The 18493-nt window shown below is 51.1% G+C and overlaps 2 protein-coding genes across 6 annotated transcripts in view; both read right to left on the reverse strand.

Moving 5' to 3' along the window:
* The window catches only part of ARHGEF18 (Rho/Rac guanine nucleotide exchange factor 18), a 52047-nt gene extending 47187 nt beyond the window's left edge, over window positions 1-4860 (reverse strand). For 4 of the 5 annotated variants that reach the window (XM_063160885.1, XM_063160886.1, XM_063160884.1 and 1 more), the window contains exon 1: window positions 3162-3297. In XM_063160885.1, the coding sequence (XP_063016955.1) occupies window positions 3162-3237 (76 nt within the window). In that variant the 5' untranslated portion in view covers window positions 3238-3297. Of the gene's footprint in view, window positions 1-3161; window positions 3298-4711 lie in introns of those variants that run through there. The other variant, XM_063160888.1, reaches the window with a different exon arrangement.
* A 3083-nt stretch (window positions 4861-7943) lies between these two features.
* INSR (insulin receptor) overlaps window positions 7944-18493 on the reverse strand; it is a 62714-nt gene continuing 52164 nt past the window's right edge. Inside the window, exons 16-21 of the mRNA XM_063160891.1 lie at window positions 17374-17603; window positions 17042-17152; window positions 15997-16156; window positions 14878-15007; window positions 14539-14673; window positions 7944-13480 (exon numbers count right to left, since the gene is read on the reverse strand). Coding sequence (XP_063016961.1) covers window positions 13126-13480; window positions 14539-14673; window positions 14878-15007; window positions 15997-16156; window positions 17042-17152; window positions 17374-17603 — 1121 coding nt within the window. The 3' untranslated portion in view covers window positions 7944-13125. The remainder of the gene's footprint in view (window positions 13481-14538; window positions 14674-14877; window positions 15008-15996; window positions 16157-17041; window positions 17153-17373; window positions 17604-18493) is intronic.

An 18493-nucleotide genomic window follows, 5' to 3' on the forward strand; every position in this document is an offset into this window, starting at 1 on the left:
ACAAGGAGTTTTTTCCTCCCAAGCAGTGTCCAGCCATCCCGCCAAGGCTACTCTGGGCCAGCACCAAGCTCCATGCAGCCCTAAAGTGGATCCCTGGAACAGAGTCAGCTCCTGAGAGGCTGGAAAACATTCCCTGAGCTCTGCCTGTGCCATGCAGGGCTCAGGATTTGGCCAAGGCCTGGGCTGCAGTCAACAGACCTGGTCCAGACCCACCAAAGGACTTAAATTCTGCTCAGAGGCTTCAGACACTCGGTTCAACACGCGATAAATCAGCGGCGCCGCGAGCGCGGGGTCGGGGCAGCGAGGCTCAGGCGGGCGGGTGGCTGCTCTGGGGACACCATTTTAGGCAATGTGTGAGCACCAGGCACTGCTGGGCTCCCTCTTCACAGGCTGGGCTGGCACCGTGCAGGGGCAAGGGGGTGATGGAGGAGAAATGCCTCCAGGCGTCGGGTTGTGGGATGGTGGGTGAGGAAGTTTGAGGATGGAGCGCACACAGGAAGGAGGCAGGGCTGGGGGGCTGTGAACATCCCCACATCAATGGTCAAGGTGGTCGCCAGTGTGTCAGCAAAGGTGGCAAACTTTGGAGCACCTTGAGTCTCTCATACTCCACCCTTGAATCTGTCTGGAAGGAGCCAGGCTCCAGCATGGTGGCAAGGGGACAGGGAATGTTGGCCCCCCAGGCTCTGGCAGACAGCAGCAGTCACCTTTCCTCAACTGAAGCTGGAGATGGGATAACAAAATGACACTTTCAAGAACAAATGCTGTTTGCTTTAGGAGAACATTAAGCAGATTAGGTATTGCAGTTGCTTAATTCGTCTCTGGCTGGAAACCATAAAAGGTTATTGCTGCAGGGAGCAGCCTCCTCAGAGGAATTCCCAGGGCAGAGCTGGAGAGGAAGCATCGCTTGCTGGGCTGGGATGGTTCCTGCACTTTGCCAGAGCTTCCCATGGGTGAAACATGATGACTCTGGGCTGCTGTGTGGGGAGGAAGGAAGCAGTGACAGGCATCCACGGCATGTGACACTCTGGGATGGTCTCAGGGGGTTTGGTGCTGCGGGGACAGCAGGATCAGCTGGCTGAGCTGCTCTGGCTCAAGGAAGAAGGCTTCATGCTGTTCTAACCGTGCCCAAGGCCACTGGGATCCCAACAGAGATTTTCATCATTCCAATTCAGACCTTTGGTCAAACCCTCCTTCCTGTAGCTGGCTGTGCTGATTTCCCTCAGACAGGCTGGTCACCCCACAAGTGTCACAGCAGGTGACAGCACCAGAGCAACCAGCACTGGAACAAGCCCTGCCAGCAGTGTCCCACCCTCACCTGCCTGTCCCTTGGCTTGGTGCAGGATGCTGCATGTCCCCGAGTGACCCTGGAGCCAGGCTGGCGCTGGGAGGGGACACGGTGGAGGAAAACATGGATGTGAGCTCTGGCCACACCAGTCACATCCTCCAACATCAAACACTGTCTGCATTCCCACTGGGGAGAGACCACACCAAACATGGCAGGACAAAGGCACTGGGCAGTTCTGCTCCCTGAAACAATCACAGGAGGAAGGAAAGACAAGAATGTCTGGGCATTTCCCAGCAGTCAGGGATAGAGACTGTTGGGAAACTATGGAGAGCATCACAGACATGAAATAAAAATGATTCCGCCTTTCCCTGACCCACCCCTGCCCTCCTGGCCCTGCACCAGCTGCCCTTCACGTATCTTGTTGCAGGGTGTGCAGAGCTATAGAGAAAAACCTCTGGAAAGTAAATGTGAACTCCCAGTGCCAAGATGGGCTGAAGTGCAGCCCCCTGCCTGGTGTGGGCCCCTCCTGGCCAGCCCTGGCAGCTGTGGGATTGGCTCTGGGCAGGAGCAGGGGGAGATAAGCTGTCCCACACTGTAACACACTGTACAGAGGCACTGCCTTATCACCACACTGCTGGGGCCAGGCTCTTGGGCACGGAGGGCAGAGGAGCAGGGGGCTGGCACAGTTCCCTGCTGTCTCTCAGCAGGGCTGAGGGGTTTGCAGCCCCTCTGATTCCCTCCAGGTCACTGGGCAGGTTCCTGCAGTGGCTCCAGGGGGCACTGAGGGAAGGGCCCACATGGACCAGCGAGTGCCACACTACAGAATATCAGTGTGGGAGAGGGGCTGAGTGAGACCTGAGCATTTTGTGCCCAAGCACAAGCCCCAACAGGACAAACTGCTCTGCAAGCACCTGCTGAAGGGAGCTGGCTGCACCCGGGCTGTCTGCAGAGCACTCAGTGCTTGGGAGCACGGTGAGGCTGATTCATTTGTTAGTGAAATCAGCTCACCTGAGTGATCCCAGCCAGCCCACAACCCCCCCAGCAGGCATGACTGGAGTGGGGTACCCAGCTGGGGCTTGGGGCTCACCACACATCAGAGCCTGCAGGACCCCCTGCATCCTGCTCTGAATTAACCTTCCCCCAAACTGTTCACTTTGGATCTTGGTCTCCTGCACATCCACACCAGAAGAGAACAGGGAATGGGTGGGGAATAACAAAGGAGAAAGAGGAGCAGAAGCTCTGATGCTGCAGGTAAAGGTACCCAAAAGCATCAGCCTGAAGGCAGTGTTTGCTCACAAGGACACAAGTGTCTGGCTCCTCCAGGACTGCAAATGTCCTGCTTCCTGGGGCTCTCACTTCCCTCTTTCCAAGTCACTGCACCACATGCAGAAATGAGGCCAGTTGACACCAGTTGCTGCCATTTCCCAGCCCTGCTGCTGGACACAGCGAAGCCCAGCCAGGGCCACCCAAACCGCCAGGGCTCCGGACACTGGGGCTCACTGAAAGACTCAAGGAGTCTTTTCCCCCACATCTGCTCAAACACCAAACTCTGGCCAGGCAGCATGCAGAGACAGCTGTCTGCAAGCACCGGGACATCCAGCTCACTGCCAGCCACGAAACAAACTTATTACAAAACCAAAAGGCTGATATTTAACCCATTACCCAGCTCCTGGAGGCAGTTATGTGCCTTGAAAAGAAGATTAAATGCAAGGAAAAGTGTTAACCACCGCTTAAGGCTGTGTCCCATGCAGGGAGAAGAGGGGGCGCCTCCAAACAAGCTCTGCCTGTGCCCCCGGGGTTCTTTGGTACCTGCTCAGTCCAACACAAGCTGTCCCTGCCACAGCCCCCTCAGCCCCCTGTCCCCACAGGCCATTACCTCGCTTAAAGGACCATCTCTTCTTCCAGCGCTTGGAAAACGATGGCCAGGAGTGGTTGAGCAGCGAGTCTGACATTTGGGAGCCCCGGGCAAGGTGCAGCCCCGAGCAGGAGACGCCGGCACGGAGCACGGCAGAGCTCAGCGCGCTCTAAGGCAGCGCTGCAGGCTGCAGCCCAGGGGCTGCCAAGGGGGGAGCGGAGCAGCCAAGTGTTTTGTCAGAAGTATCAGCTGATGGAGGCTGTAGCCAGAGAGGCATTCCTGGTCCCTGGCATTACCACCTGTGTGGCAGGTCAGGGACTTCCTGCAGCTGGGCCTGGGGATTAGTGGCCTCGGGGCACACGCAGCCCCCGAGTGCTGCTCAGGCTTGCAGACAGAAACAGAAAACAAGCTGTTAACACAGCACAGCCCCTCTGCCAAAACCTCCCTGCTCCATTCATGGCTGCGAGCATGACAGACACTTTGTGAGCACTTTCAGGCACTTCTCACCTGGCTAAGAGTCACTTTCACCTTCAGTGAAGGGTCAGAGTCGATACTGACAAGGCTTGCTGTCTTTACAAGACATTTATGAAGATTCATTATTTACACTTTTTTCTCATTTTCAAGTGCTGTGGCAGAGCCTCTGCAAGGAACTGCAAGACATCCTGTCTGTCCTCAATATCAGCATCATCCTGCAGCTCACAGCAAGTCCCAGTCCCCTGGCAAGGGCATTTCTCCAAGCCCTCCTCAGCTCTCCCTGAGGGAGGAAGGTGGGACCAATCTCAAACTGCCCCAAGAGACCAAACTCCCTACCCTTCCAAACCCACTGCTCCCAGTTGGCACCAGTCCCACATCCCAGTCTCCAAACTTTGCTCCCAACCCCTCAGTTAGGCTGAAGAAGCCAGGTTTTACCCCAGTGCAGATGCTGGTCTCTGGAGCCAGACCAAAACTCCTCCCTGTGGCCTCAGTGAGCAGAGCCCAGCCAGTTTGGGAATGGCCACAGGTACCTCCACAGCTTGAAGCCCAGGTTGGGCTGGTGATGCCCAAAAGCAGGTGTCAAAAAATTTTTCTTGCCTGGCCACAAACTCCAAAGTGTCACCTGCCCAGTACAGCCCTGTCTACATCCCCTCTGCTTCCATCTCCCTGATAACACTGGGGACCAGCCCAGTCCAGAGTGGAATTTGGGGGTCCTGGGCATGGACCCCTCTTGTGCACAGCCCAAACCCAGCTGTGGGCAGTGCCAGGGCATCTTTGCAAACATTCAGCCGTGGCACAGCAGCAGCAGGAGCCAAGAGCAGCACCCAGAGGGTGCCCAGCCAGCCCAGCACTGCCCCAGAGCCCACCATGATGGCACCTGGGGGTTAAATCCTGACCTCATCTCCTCCTCTTCACTCACAGCAGAGCAAGCCCCCGCGCAGGCTGAGCCTCCCCAGCCCATGTTTTGCACTGAAGCTGCACCAAACCCAGCCCTGGGACTTTTGGCTTCACGACAAGCTGCTTCCTCACAAGGCCTTGAGGAAGGTGAGTGACAACCCCGCTGCTGTGGGATGGAGCTTGTGCACAGAGCCACTTACCCTGAGGGCTGGAGGCATCTCTGTGGCGGGTTCCTCGTGCAGGATCCTCACATCTGACAGCCGTGGCTTCTCCTGCAGCCGCTGGAGCAGAGCGAGAAGCGGAGCCTCACGGGGGAAGCAGCGGCCATGAGGGCGGTTTGCTCACGGGGGCCGCTGGCTCAGCCCTCTCACCGCTTCCCCTTTCTGAGAGCACAAACAAACCCACCTCCCCCATGCTGCCCTTCCCACCACCGTGCCCCAGTGCTGCTTAACCCACCCTCACAGGGCTCCGGGCTCTGCAAGGGTCCAGCAAAGCCACCAGGAGGGCTCTGGACCCTGAGGCAGCCGCTGCAGGGCCCTGGCAGCCCTGAAGTCACGATGGCTGCGAGGAGCAGCTATTGAGGCAACAGCTTCCTGTTCCCTTCGGGGAAAAACCGCTGTGTGTGCCCTGAGAACCCCACACACCCAGCCCAGCCCGTGGGCTCCTTCCACCATGGCTCATTAGCCTCCTACACAGGGCTCCTCTTAACGAGTCCTTGGTCTTTGCTGTCATGGTTTGGCCTTGTGGAGCAACAGGGACCACAAAGCCCAGCAGGTTTGTTTTACACAGGGTGAAGTGATAGCACAGCACAGAAATGCCTGTACTGACCATATTCACCTGCACAGGACAGAGACAAAGGCTTCAGCTCCAAGCAGAGCCCCTGCCCTGCTCTTGGCACCTGTACTGATCATATTCACCTGCACAGGACAGAGACAAAGGCTTCAGCTCCAAGCAGAGCCCCTGCCCTGCTCTTGGCCAGCAGACAGAGCCCCTGGCACGTCCAGGCTCGGGTTTGTTGGCACAGCCATTCTCTCCTTCCCAACGAGCCCCGTGGGCTGAGGCACACACGCTCCTCATCCCAGAGCCCCGAGCACTCATCAGCCCCAGCCAAACCCTAATCAGAACAAGAACCACTCACACTCCAATTACTCAGAGACCGCAGCTTTGGCAGCATTTAGAATAGCAATTACCCTGTGCTCCAGGAAACCACAAGAGCAAAGAGGAATTAAGGTTTAATTTCTCTGAAGTCCACAAGAGCTCGATGAGCATCAGAGATCAGGGCAGCTCCTAAACACCAGGCAGCTGCTCTGGCTGATGGAATGGTGAGTTGTCCTTGGCTCAAACAAGGACAAGAGCTCTTTCCCTCCTGACACATGTCTGACACAGCCTGGGGGATGCCAAAGCTGAGCTGTGCAGGCTGCCTGGAAGAGTGATGAGGGATAATGGCACAAGGGCAGTCTGAGCCTCAGCAGCCTCCCCCCAGCATCCCAGAGAGCCCAGAGGGAAGCAAACCTCCCAGGACAGCAAGTTCAAGTTTTGTGGCTTTGTTTATTTTTGCATTTTAGGATCCCCAGAGAACAAGCCCGTGCCAGAAGAAACAACTCCGAAACATCTTAAAATACCAGTTTGTTTATGATCATTCTCATAGTGAGAGAATCCTGGATAGGCTTAGGAAAAAAAAAAAATGGCACTGGTGGAGCCTTGAGTGCTGTGTCCAGTTCTGGGCTTCTCACTGGGGACATGGAGGGACTGGAGGGGGTCCAGAGAAGGGAACGGAGCTGGGGAAGGGGCTGAAGATTCAGTCCTGTGAGGGAGCTGGGAATGGGGCTCAGCCTGGAGAAAAAGAGGCTCGAGGGGATCCTTCCCTGACAGGAAGGAACAGCCCCCACGTCGCTGGTGCAGCCCATCAGGAGGGAAATCTTGGCTCTGGTGAAATAAAACCAGGTTTAAGTTAGAAACACCCCCAGAGGGGCCTGGGCAGGGCAGGAGGCTCCTGGGGCACACCCAGTTAGAGCAGCTCCACCACAGGACGGGGTGGGGCCGATCCTCTGCCTTTGATGCTTTAAAACCGGCAGGGAGGGAGGAGTCTGTTCCCTCCGAGGAGGGAGCACCTGCCCCCTGCCCAGGAAATGACAAATTACATCACAGAGCCACAGCTCTCCGCGCTCCAGAAGGAACCCTGGCACCAAAGTTCACCTGATGGCATCAAAGGCATCACCCAGAGTCCCAAGGTGAGGACAGGGATCACCAGAGCCATCAGGTAGAGCAGTTCCACTGCCTTCACACTACAAGCCTACAGTTGGTTGAGCTGTGGGTTTTGGTTTTTTCCTTAACACCATTTATTTTGCAACTTATTCTAAGGTACAAATTTACTGCTTTCTCCACAGCAAAGCAGCCTTCAGTGCTGCACAGACAGCAGACACAAAATGAACAGTTATTCTTGGATAATTTATTCAGAATTTTAATATAAACAGTTAATTGTTCAATATTCCGACACACAGCAAGGATTTTTTTTTACTATTCAAAGATTTTCTGTACATGTCACTGCTTGGCTCTTAGATATGAAAACACTGAAAAAATAAATCAAGGGGGAAGGTTTTTCTCTTTTTTCTTCCTTTTTAAAAAAATCATGGCACATTTGATCCTTTATTTAAAACAAGAGGTATCTGCAGTACTATTTGTTTTCTGGAACCTTAGATGCGCAGAGAGAAAGGTGGGAGCAGCAAGAATGAACTGGGGAAAAAAATAAAAACCTCAAGACTTCACAGAACATCACCTAACATGTAACTGAAACCATCTGTGGTTTATTTAAGTGAAGCAGAAAGCGTTTGCTTTGGGCTGTGTTGGATTAAGCTGATGTCCAGTTCCCCCATCCTTGAGGGTCCTCAAATACAAACCAGTGCTGATAATCCAAAAATAAAATCATTCCCCTAACTAAAGCAAAAGGTAATGCTTTTCCTGCTCAAACAACACTCTACCTCTGCAGATTTACAGGTGGCCTTTCTAAAATTCTCCATCAGTTTTCAAGGGACATGATTAAGGGAAAAGACTTGGAAATGGGGATGGTGGAAGCGTTGGAATGCTGCTGGGAGAGTCTGGATTTACAGAGCTTTGGTGTTGAGCCCAGCTCGGAGCTCTCAGGTAAAGAGCCCTCAGCTCAAGATTTACTGGTGCTGCTGGGACTGACCAGGGGCTGGGGCTCAGCTAAGAGCCCGTATTTAATCTCCACTGATGGTGATGGCTCCTCTTTAGCTGCCAGGACTATTCCAGGTCCTCCCAGCCACCAGACCCTGTTCCCAAGGGATCTTTCTGGGCTGAGAAAGGAAACTATTTAACACCACCAGTTGGAACACTGGAGTGGGAATAAAACCACTACCAGGAACAGAATTTCTGGCTGATTGCAAATCTATTGGCAAAAAAGTAACAACACCATAGGAGTTAATACTAACTTTATTATACAATATTTAAAAAGTCATTTCTCTACCTGTCCCCTTACAGCTTGCATTGTGCTGCAGTGAATTTGCCCAAACTGCAAGAATAAGTGCTTCCTTCTGAGAAGGACAAGCAAATTCATTTTAAAAAGAAATACACATTTAATGACAGCAGGTTTGCTAAAAATGGTTAACTTTAGAGTTGCTTTTCAACAGTCAGGTTCCTCCAAAAGTCAGCTGGATGATTGGCTTCACTCTTGTGATGCTCCTAACGAGGCTGAACACGTCAAGGCTTTACACCGACACTCACGGACAGAATCCAAGCAGAGGGAACACAGAGCCAAGCAGAAGGTAATAAAAAGGCCAAATTCCATTAAGTTCATACAAATACCAAACTAATCTTACGTTGAATTTCACGAAGTAACTATTTCTTGATTCCAACCCATTGAGCAGTTCCTTTCCCTGGACCACAGGACACTCCGAGGGGCGGCGGCGCCTTGGGCAGGGCCGGGGTTCCGAGAGGATCTCAGGGTTCATCTGCAGTTCTGAGCTCCCTCCAGGCTCTGAGCCCATCCCACACTGATCATGGGAGCACCTGGCACAGCCCTGACAGTAAGGTTTTATGGCACAAAGATATTTCACGTTCTGGCTTGTCAAACAAGGTTCCAGTCTTGGTAGCGGGAAGGGCCCAGGACACCTCAGGGTCCGTCTTTGTGTCACAGTGGTTTTGAGAGGGAACTCGACTGCCTCCCTCCCTCCCTCCTCTAAAGCAGAGGCTCAGCACCCTTCTCCCTCCTGTCATTTCCTATTTGCCTTCAGCACAGTCAGCTCAGTAACACAAGAAGCGACTTTTGAGATTTTTTTTTTTTCCAAAGAGATACCAACACCATAGCCAACAGACTAAAATTAAGCAAAGTGTCCCATCGCTATAATACAAATTTAGGAGGAAAGAGATAAAACTACCCATAAATTAAGAGTACCCTTTAGCAACCTAAAAGCAGCCTCTTGATACCCACACAGCTGCTTTACCATCATCGCTGCAGCGTGGTCTAGTTCCCATCACCTTTCCCAACCCAGTGCTGGCACAGAGTTTATGTCTGAGCTCTTCTATTTTACAACACAATAGAGTATTTACAAGCAGCCAAGACAGACACGTTCCTAACCCAGCAGCCAAGCTTTGCAGTGCTGTGCTGGCCTGCCAGAGAAGTTCCAGATTGGCAAGAGCCGTTCAGGAAGTGGCAATTGAGTTTAATGTGGAAACCTTTCTGAGAAACCTCTCCAGCCTTACACTTCAGATGTTTTCTCAGTGAAAGCTCAGCAGAGCTCAGCTTCTTGCTCCTCCTGATTCACCAGAGTGAATTTCTGGTGCCAGAGTGTGCCCAGGAGGCTCCAGCTGCTCCTGGACAGGCTGAGGGGTCTGTCCTGCTGCCTCATGCTGTGAGTGGGGCATTCTCTGCCCACAAAGGGCAGGAGCCAACCCTCCAACAAATATTAATGCAAGGAAAGAAAGAGCTTCCCACTGCTGGCTGCCCTCCTCCAGCCATCCCACCTGCTCTCCTGCACCAGTGTTTGGTTCCTCCTAAGCAGCAGCAGGAGCAGCAAGTGTGGAGCTTCCACTGCAGCTGGGGAATCCTGCCCCATAAGGATGTGGCCGCAGCAAAGAGCAGCAGCTGCCCCAAGGAAGGCTCAGCACAGCCCCCCTGCCCAGCCTGGGGTCCCTGGCAGCACCCCAGAGGTTTCAATAGCACTCGAGTCTCCACTTGCAGGAATTCTCTGAGCAGGAATCAGTGAGATCCAAGTGAGGCATTTGGGCATCCCTGGGACGAGGATCTTCCAGCAGCAGAGACCGAAGTGTCGGCTGTGAGCCAAGGAAGGATTTTCTAGCAGTGAGAGCTGGGCTTTGCGGGTGATGTTCATTTATTCTTCTTAATTCTACAGCTGAATGTGATCTGTAGCAGCCACGAGCAGCAACCACTAGTGTTACTTGTTTAACAGAGGAGAAACACGACACCCTCCCCACCGGTACCACACGCCTTCCCTCCCCTGGGCACAAGGTAGGAAGGATGAGTGACCTTCACACAGTGCTGGGTACAAACAACTGCTCCGTTTGGTGCAGGGTGAAGGTGACACTGAGCCACGGGAGGGGACTGCCTGTCCATGGAGCAGCACACACTCCCTGGCTCAGCCATCCGAGTGCTCAAACCATGTGTACTCACAGGGCCAACCAGTATCAACCACGGGGAAAAGCCACACCAATACAAGGTTCCAATGTTCCTTCAGGTTAAAGTTCTTCTATTCCCACAGTTATGATCACTGCCCTTGGAAATGGTATCAAAGCAAGGGTGTGCTGGGAAAGGTTTGTTTCAGGAGGTCACTGGCAGGACCTTGGGTCACCTGTGCACAGCAAGAAGAGCAGTGACCAAGCCACCCCAATGCAACCCCAACAGCAAGGGCTGGTCCCAGTCCCTGCTCCATGCTGGCACATGCTGATCCAGGAGGAAGCAGCCTGCTCCTTTTAGGTCATGAGTTCACTAAAGTCCAAACATTTAAATGGATTTTTTGTTCTTTTTTTTTTTTTTTTTTTTTTTTTTTTTTTAATCACAACAGAACTAAGGGATGAGATCAGATCCAAATTTGTAAATGGGTTCATTGGCCACTACTGTTCAGATTAGGGATCAACAGTGATGGGCCATTCTCCTTCCCATTCCCTTCATGAATGGTCCCTGGTATTGGAATCAGCTGATACTGATTTTCCCTGATCCACAATAGGTCCAGACCAGAATATTTAAACAGGTTTAGAGGTGTGTAGTATTAAAAAATATCCTTAAGAAACACTGAGGTAGACTGCACCAGAACAGGACAAAAATAATCCCACCACATCCACCTGCCAAGATTTTGCGGATACAAATTTACATGTTCTGTGTGTTTAAGAAAACTAATTGTTTGTTGCTTTTTTTTTACAGTGTTTTATATATTAAAATAAATAAAAAATTCTAATAAGAAAAACTTCTCTTCCTTAGAAAAGTGTGAGAATATGTCTTCTTTCCTGCAGTGTAGTATAGAGCTGCTAAACAGTTACAACTTTGTAAAGCAGAAGAAATGTAAACGAGGCCTTTTGAAATCCAAAGGTTCTCACCCATGTCTGGACTGTGTTTTCCACCCAAAAATTTGTGGAGCAACCTGTACCCTCCACCTGGGCCAAACCCATCAGCCTCCAGCAGCAAAGGGCCCAACAGCTCCTGGTGCTGCCCAGTCTGTTGTGCCCTCTTTTACGACTCTGGAAGTGCTGTTTTGGCCAGAAGCAGCTGGGGGCAGAGGTTCCCAGCACCAGCTGCATCCCCATGGACTGCAGCCCCTCTGCCTCGCTCACAGCAGCAGCACTGCCCGGGCTGGAGGCACTGCCCGGGCTGGAGGCACTGCCCAGCCCAGTGTTCTGCCCTCCCGAGCCAGGGCACCTCGCTTTGTCCTGGTACAGAGCACAAAACACATCCAGGACTTCTCCAGGAGGAGAAGTGAAGGACTGAGCATCTCTCAGCACCTCCTGCATGCCACGGGCCTGTGACATCCATCATCTTCCTCCCCTGCTCCTGTCAGCTCCATGCTACCAGCCCTGGTTGAGTTTCATCATTATTCTTCAACACCAGCATGACAAAGCACAGTCCTGATGGCGAGCGCTGACATCCCAGGAGTTCTGCAGTGGGAATCTCGGGGAACACAAGGCTGGAGAGGCCTGGCAGCAGCAGAGAGGCAGCAAACCACAGTCACCTCCAGGGTGCAGAGCCCAGAGCTTTGTGCTTCTCTCCTTCAGTGTCCCTTCCTCAGCTCCAGCTCGTGCTCGTCCTCTCTCGCCGGCTGCAGCTGCGGCACGAAGGCAAAGCGAGGGACACGGGGGCAGAGGAGGAGCAGGACTCAAGGCCAAGATGTTCTGTGTCCTTCAGCTCCCAACACCCAAGATGGGGCTTCGACTGGAGCCAGCTGACTGTGTTGTATAAATCATGAAACTATTACAAAGCCTTGTCAAGTCTGAACTGAACATGTGCTTCATCGCTCCTGCAAGGCTAAAATTAGTTCATTCTGAAATCTTTGGACCACTTTAAGACCAAACAATCCCCCAAAAACTCTCCCCGCCCCAAAAGGATCATAAACAGTCAATAATTTATATGAAGTTAAAATTTAAACTAAAGACATCTTTAAATATGTTACAACAAACAATATATATACTCAATGTTGCAAGGACAGAAAACTCCGTGTCTCAGGTCAGGGGACTCCTACTTCGTTTGGTCTTGAAAGTACCCACAAATCTCAGAGTTCTGCTTATTTAGCTCCCAGCACGTTTTCCTCATTTGTTAATGAGAGAAAACCTGCTCTCAAGAGTCCTCAGTATAAAAATAATCTGTTTAGGATTCAGTCCCTCCAGGAAAATGGGGAAAAAAGATAAGTACACACTTCCAAGAAGAGGAAAGCTCCTGTGAGAACAGAGAATCATAGAGTATGCTGAGTTGGAAAGGACCCACCAGGATCATCAAATCCAACTCCTGGCCCTGTGCAGGACACCCCAAGAATCCCACCATGTGCCTGAAAGCGCTGTAAGTTGTGTACAAAACCAGAAATGTCTCTTTTGCTATCGGGTACACCCCACATGTTGATACTGCACACACGCACACACACACGCCCACGCACGCACCCCGGGGCCTCCACCCCTTGAAAAAAAACAAAGTATGAAAGCAGCAGCTATTGGTCAATCTGAGGATCTGACTGATGTGCTGAATCCTTCAGCTGTAGTGGAGAGGCTGCCTGAAAAGCCTGGAATTCTACTGGAAATCTCTTGTTCCGCGCTGCTGGGCTGGAGCTCAGGCACCAGAGAACTTCACGTCTTCTGCTGGCAAACGCGGACGCTTCTCCTTCAGTTGAACTCACACGGTCACTTCCTGTTGTGAAACCATGGTTACAGAAGGGACAGCAGCCATGGAAACCTCTTCCATTTATGTTCACAGATAAGTCCACTGACAACCAGTCAACTTGGCAAAAAAAAAAAAAAAAAAAAAAATTCATTGTAAGATGATTAAAAATCTGAAGAGTTTGTAGATGTGTGTCATACACTGTGGCAGCAATAACAAGAGTCCTGAGATTTGTGGAGGGGGGGGGAAAAAAGCAGACACAACCCTTGGGCCAAACAGGAAGTGTTAGGAAGGACTTGACCTGGGCATGGAGAGAATCCGCCCGTTTTTCTTGCCACCGTTCATGTGAGTGTAAGGGATGTGCTCCTCGTAGTTGCCCTTGAGGGCCATGGAGGGTCCATTGTCCCTCCCCAGCGCTTTGTCCCTCTGGGAGTACGAGGAGGGGTCGAGGGGAATGCTCTCCATGTTCTCGAAGTCCATCTCGTACTCCTCGGTCTCCAGAGGTTTGTTCTCCTCGCTGTAGAAGAAGGAGACCTCGTGGAAGCTGGGGTGCAAGTCCTCCTTCAGCATCTCGATGATCTCGATGAAGGTGGGGCGCATCTTGGGGTTGTACTGCCAGCACATCTGCATCAGGCTGTGCCTGCAGCAGCACAGAGCACAGTCAGGGCAGCACAAACAATCCCACGTGCACAGCAAGCCTGGCACCCATGGCAGAATCCCCCTCCACCCACACCACTCCTCTGACACCCCAGGTTGTTTGTTCTCTTTCCAGCCTCCACATCTGCCTGCAGATCCTGACACTCCTTTTTCTCTATTTCTGTCCAGATTAAAAATTCCTTCCGATTCCTTCAATTGTTCTGAACTTGGCTGCTGAAGGAAACAGGGCTGTGGTTCACAGCCTCTGTGTGTGTGTGTGCACATGCACTTACAGCCAGGTCATCCTTTTTTTAATTAATTCCCTTTTAATTTTAACTCAGCCTGAAAGATAACAAAGCTCCTAAAACTTCAAGGAAAATGGGAGGCTGGGCAGAGGACAGAGGTCCTGTAAACATCCCACCCAAAAGAAAGGCCTGCAGCAAGAGGTCACATGTTATCAGACACTATGGAGAAACAACTCACAAATACAAACAGAGTCTCAAACTGGAGTTTGTAACTGGCCATCAGACAAATGTCCAGCACAGCAGGCTTTTTTCATAGGGATACTCACAAAACATGTTTATTTTATGACTCTGGAAGTGCTGTTTTGGCCAGAAACAGCTGGGGGAAGAGGCTACCAGAACCAGAGAGTTAACATCCGTTCTCCCTTTCCCAGCCAGAGCTGCTTTCCCTCACAATTGCTCCAGTGTGACTCCTCACTCAGAATCCCAGGATTACTGAGGTTGGAAAAGACCTCCCAAGATCATCAAGTCCAATCTTTCATCCACTGCTACTTTGTCCCCAGCCCAAAGCACTGAGTGCTACATCCAGGCCTTCCTTGGACACCTCCAGGGATGGGGACTCCAAACTTCCCTGGGCAGCCCTTTCCTTGGATCACTAAGGACACTTTGGTGGAATTTCTGTGGGAGATGCCTCACTAAAGTCTGGTTTTGTCCTCCCCAGTCAAAGAGGGTTAAGAGGTGGCCCAGGTCAGGCCATCTTTGTGGGCCACACTCCAGGCAAAGAGTGCAGCTGGGCTGGCTGTCCCTGCTTGGCACTTACAGCCTCTCTGGGCAGTTGTCTGGCTGATCCAGGTATCCTCCATCCATGACAAACTTCAGCACCTGCTCGTTGGAGAGTCCCTGGTACGGCTGCTCTGCCAAGCTGCTTATTTCCCAAAGGACAACACCAAATGACCTAAGGGAGAGAGAAATCTCCTGGTGAGAACAAAACATCCTGGAGTTATTTTGGAAAGTGAACTTCTAAACAACACGGCTATATTTTCATGGAAGTGTTTCAAAACAACGGGTTTGTTTTGTCTGTGCTCTGAGCAAGACAGTTTAAACTAAAACAAGGAGCTCCTGAGCTGGAATGCATCTGGGATGGCAGAGGACAACTTACCACACGTCGGAGTAGGTGGTGAACACCCCGTCCTTGAGCGACTCGGGGGCCATCCAGCGCACGGGCAGCAGCCCCTTGCCCCCCTTGCGGTAATAATCCGTCTCGTAGATGTCCCTGGTCATCCCAAAGTCTGAGGGAAGCAATTGGGATGTGTTAAACTCCTCTCCCTCCATCCTGCTTCTCCTGTGCAGCATCTCCAGATGGATGTTGCCTTCCTCCCACTGCCAAAGCCCAGCCTGCAGTCATCTGTCACCTCGTGATTAATGGTCAAAACATTTCCCTTTTCCTGCATTTTTTTTCCTAAGGAGTCACAACAGAGACTCCAGAGTTAATTTTTTTGGTGACAGCTTCTATTCTAAACATTATTTCATTCATCCTCTCTAAGTAAAACAGAGCTCCCTTTGTCTGAAATCACACTGCCCTGGCTTTAACTCCAGAGAGCTCTGAAAAATCACCACATAAAAAAATCACCACATAAAATCACCGTAACCTCAACACCACATTCTTCGACCCTGCAGGGGGAGGAGACCCTGTTCTATACCAGCACCTTTTCTGATTATTCAGCCATCCAGAAGTCTGTATCTTAATTCTCCCAGGATTCGGAATCATCTCCTACCGTGGGGTTCCAGGTTATTTTGAAATGTTGTATTTACTCATTACTAAAAGAGTTTGGGTTAAAAACTGGGTTAAATTACTTTTAAAAGCCACCTGACCCAATGACAGGATTATCAGCAGTGGGTTTGTTGTACCCAATTCCTTCTTTGTCTTAATTCTCATGGAAGCAAAGACCAGTGAGACAAACCCAGGTAGTTTAAGCTGGAAAGGTAATGAACCTTTGGGACAGAGGTCCTAAAAGTATAGGGAATAGAGAAGGAGAGAATAGAGAAGGTGAGAAAAGCTGCTCTGGCTCTACAGGAGATTTGTTCTTACTGAAGTCCACACAATTCTCTCACAGGGAAGAAACAGAGGGAAGTCCTGCAATTTCCCAAAGGCAGACAGCGAGAAACACCCATGTTCGACACTTTGGTTTTACCAATTTGCTTTTACATCAAACACAACGCACAGAACCATCTCCTGATCACAGAATGGCCTGGCTTGGGAGGGACCAGCAGCACCTACCCCCTATTTTCACAGTGAAGTCCTCTGCCACCATGCAGTTGCGAGCTGCCAGGTCCCTGTGCACGAACTTCTTGGCGTTCAGGTAGGCCATGCCGTCGGCGATCTCCGCCGCCATCTGGATCATCTCCCTCAGCGTCGGGGGCGGCCGCCCGGGGTTATTCTGCCAGGAAAAATCACAGTCACAGAAAGGTGTGGGTTAGGTGTGACCTTAAACATCATCCAGCTCCTTGTCATGAGCAGGAAACCCTGCTCCAACCTTCCAACCTGGCCTTGGACACTTCCAGCTTCTCTGCGCAACCTGTGCCAAGCCCTGCCCGCCCTCACAGCCAAGAATGTCTTCCCAAAATCACATCAAATCTACCCCTTTTCAGCTTAAGTCATTAGATTAAAAAGTATTAAACTCCAAATCTGTCAGAACTCAGCACATCTCTCTGGGTATCCAGAGTTGCTGGGGACCCTACCAGGGGGCTCAGAGACCCTGGCACACAGCCCAGAACACCTGGGGATTTGATTATGACCTGTGGAGCAAATTACCAGCTTTGTATGAGGATCTGAAAGTCACAGAAATTTAAACAATGTAATAATAAAATTATCACAGGGTGAAAAGGTAGATTTTAGGATTTTTGGAATGGGAGTTTTGGGGACAAGATGGAGGGACTTGGGCATGTCCAGTCCTTCTTCTTCTTCTTCTCCACCTCCATTTTCTGCTGTGATGCTGGCACTTTGGGATTGGTTTAGAATAGAAGTGCACTGTCTAACACAGGTGATAGGTATTGTAAAGTAATTGTAAATATGTTATATGTAGTTTGCAGTATAAAAAGACAACACTGCCCCGAGGGCAGTCAGAGTGCCTGTGGCTGCCCTGCTGAGCAGACCTCGGCTGGACAGAAAGAAAATTTTATAGATCAGAATTAATAAACAACTTCAAGACCAAAAACTGAAGAGCTCTGACTCGTTCACATATCTCGGGGCTGCAATTCACAACTAAGCCCACAAGACAAATCAAGTCCCTGTTCCACAGCAGACTCCCTCTCTCCTGTTTTACCTCAGCTTCGGGTCTCAAAGAGCGCAGGTAACTTTTGAGATCCCCATGTGCCATCAGCTCCATGACCACCAGAGTAGGCTGTCCCTTGGAGACCACTCCAAGGAGGCGAACCTGGAAAACAAATGAGAAATTCCTTTGAGGCTGTGTCCAAACAGAGGTGAAACCAGGCCTTGTCAGGCTGAGAGGTTTAAAAAGAGCAGCAGTGAAACGATTTGGGCAGAACGTGGAATCCAGCAGGGAGAGATCCCAGCTCTGATGGATCAGCTGAGGCCAGCTGATGGTTGGGCTCTGCAGGCATTGCAGAGCTGTATGCTGAGGCGCCCAGCACTTACCACATGATGGCAGCTGAAGCCTTTCATCACGGAGGCCTCGTTGAGGAACTCGATGCGCTCGCGCAGGCTGGCCGACTCGTTCACCGTCTTGACGGCGACGCGCGTCTCGGGCTCTCCCTTGACGATGTCCTTGGCGATGCCCTCGTACACCATCCCAAAGGAGCCCTGGCCCAGCTCCCGCAGCAGCGTGATCTTGTCCCGAGGCACCTCCCACTCGTCAGGGACATAAACTGTGGGGCACAGGGGGACATCCTAGCTGAGCACAGTGGGGCTGTTTGCAGCGGGCTCAGGACGCGGTGAGAATGTTGACTTTATGTTTCGGAAGGCTTTATTGTTTTATGATATATGTTATATTAAAAGAAAATGGTATATTAGAATTGGACTAAAAGAACAGAAGAAAGGATTTTATCAGAAGGTGGGAAGGGGGAAGGGGGAAGGGGGAAGGGGAAGGGGAAGGGGAGGGGAAGGGAAGGGAAGGGAAGGGAAGGGAAGGGAAGGGAAGGGAAGGGAAGGGAAGGGAAGGGAAGGGAAGGGAAGGGAAGGGAAGGGAAGGGAAGGGAAGGGAAGGGAAGGGAAGGGAAGGGAAGGGAAGGGAAGGGAAGGGAAGGGAAGGGAAGGGAAGGGAAGGGAAGGGAAGGGAAGGGAAGGGAAGGGAAGGGAAGGGAAGGGAAGGGAAGGGAAGGAAAGGAAAGGAAAGGAAAGGAAAGGAAAGGAAAGGAAAGGAAAGGAAAGGAAAGGAAAGGAAAGGAAAGGAAAGGAAAGGAAAGGAAAGGAAAGGAAAGGAAAGGAAAGGAAAGGAAAGGAAAGGAAAGGAAAGGAAAGGAAAGGAAAGGAAAGGAAAGGAAAGGAAAGGAAAGGAAAGGAAAGGGAAATTTTGTGACTGCTCACAGCTTTGACACAGGTGGCTGTCATTGGTTATCAAGTAAAAATAACTTACATGGATTAATTAAAGATGCACTTGGTGCATTCTACAGCAGCAGATAATTATTGTTTACATTTTGCTTCTGAGCCTTCTCAGCTTCTCAGGAGAAAAGATTTTAGCAAAAGGATTTTTCATAAAATATATCAGTGACAGAGCATCTTCTGAAAGACACTCTCTCAGCATCTCTGGGTAGTGCTG

This window comes from Melospiza melodia, chromosome 7 (assembly GCF_035770615.1).
Source record: "Melospiza melodia melodia isolate bMelMel2 chromosome 7, bMelMel2.pri, whole genome shotgun sequence".
NCBI classification, from domain to species: domain Eukaryota; kingdom Metazoa; phylum Chordata; class Aves; order Passeriformes; family Passerellidae; genus Melospiza; species Melospiza melodia.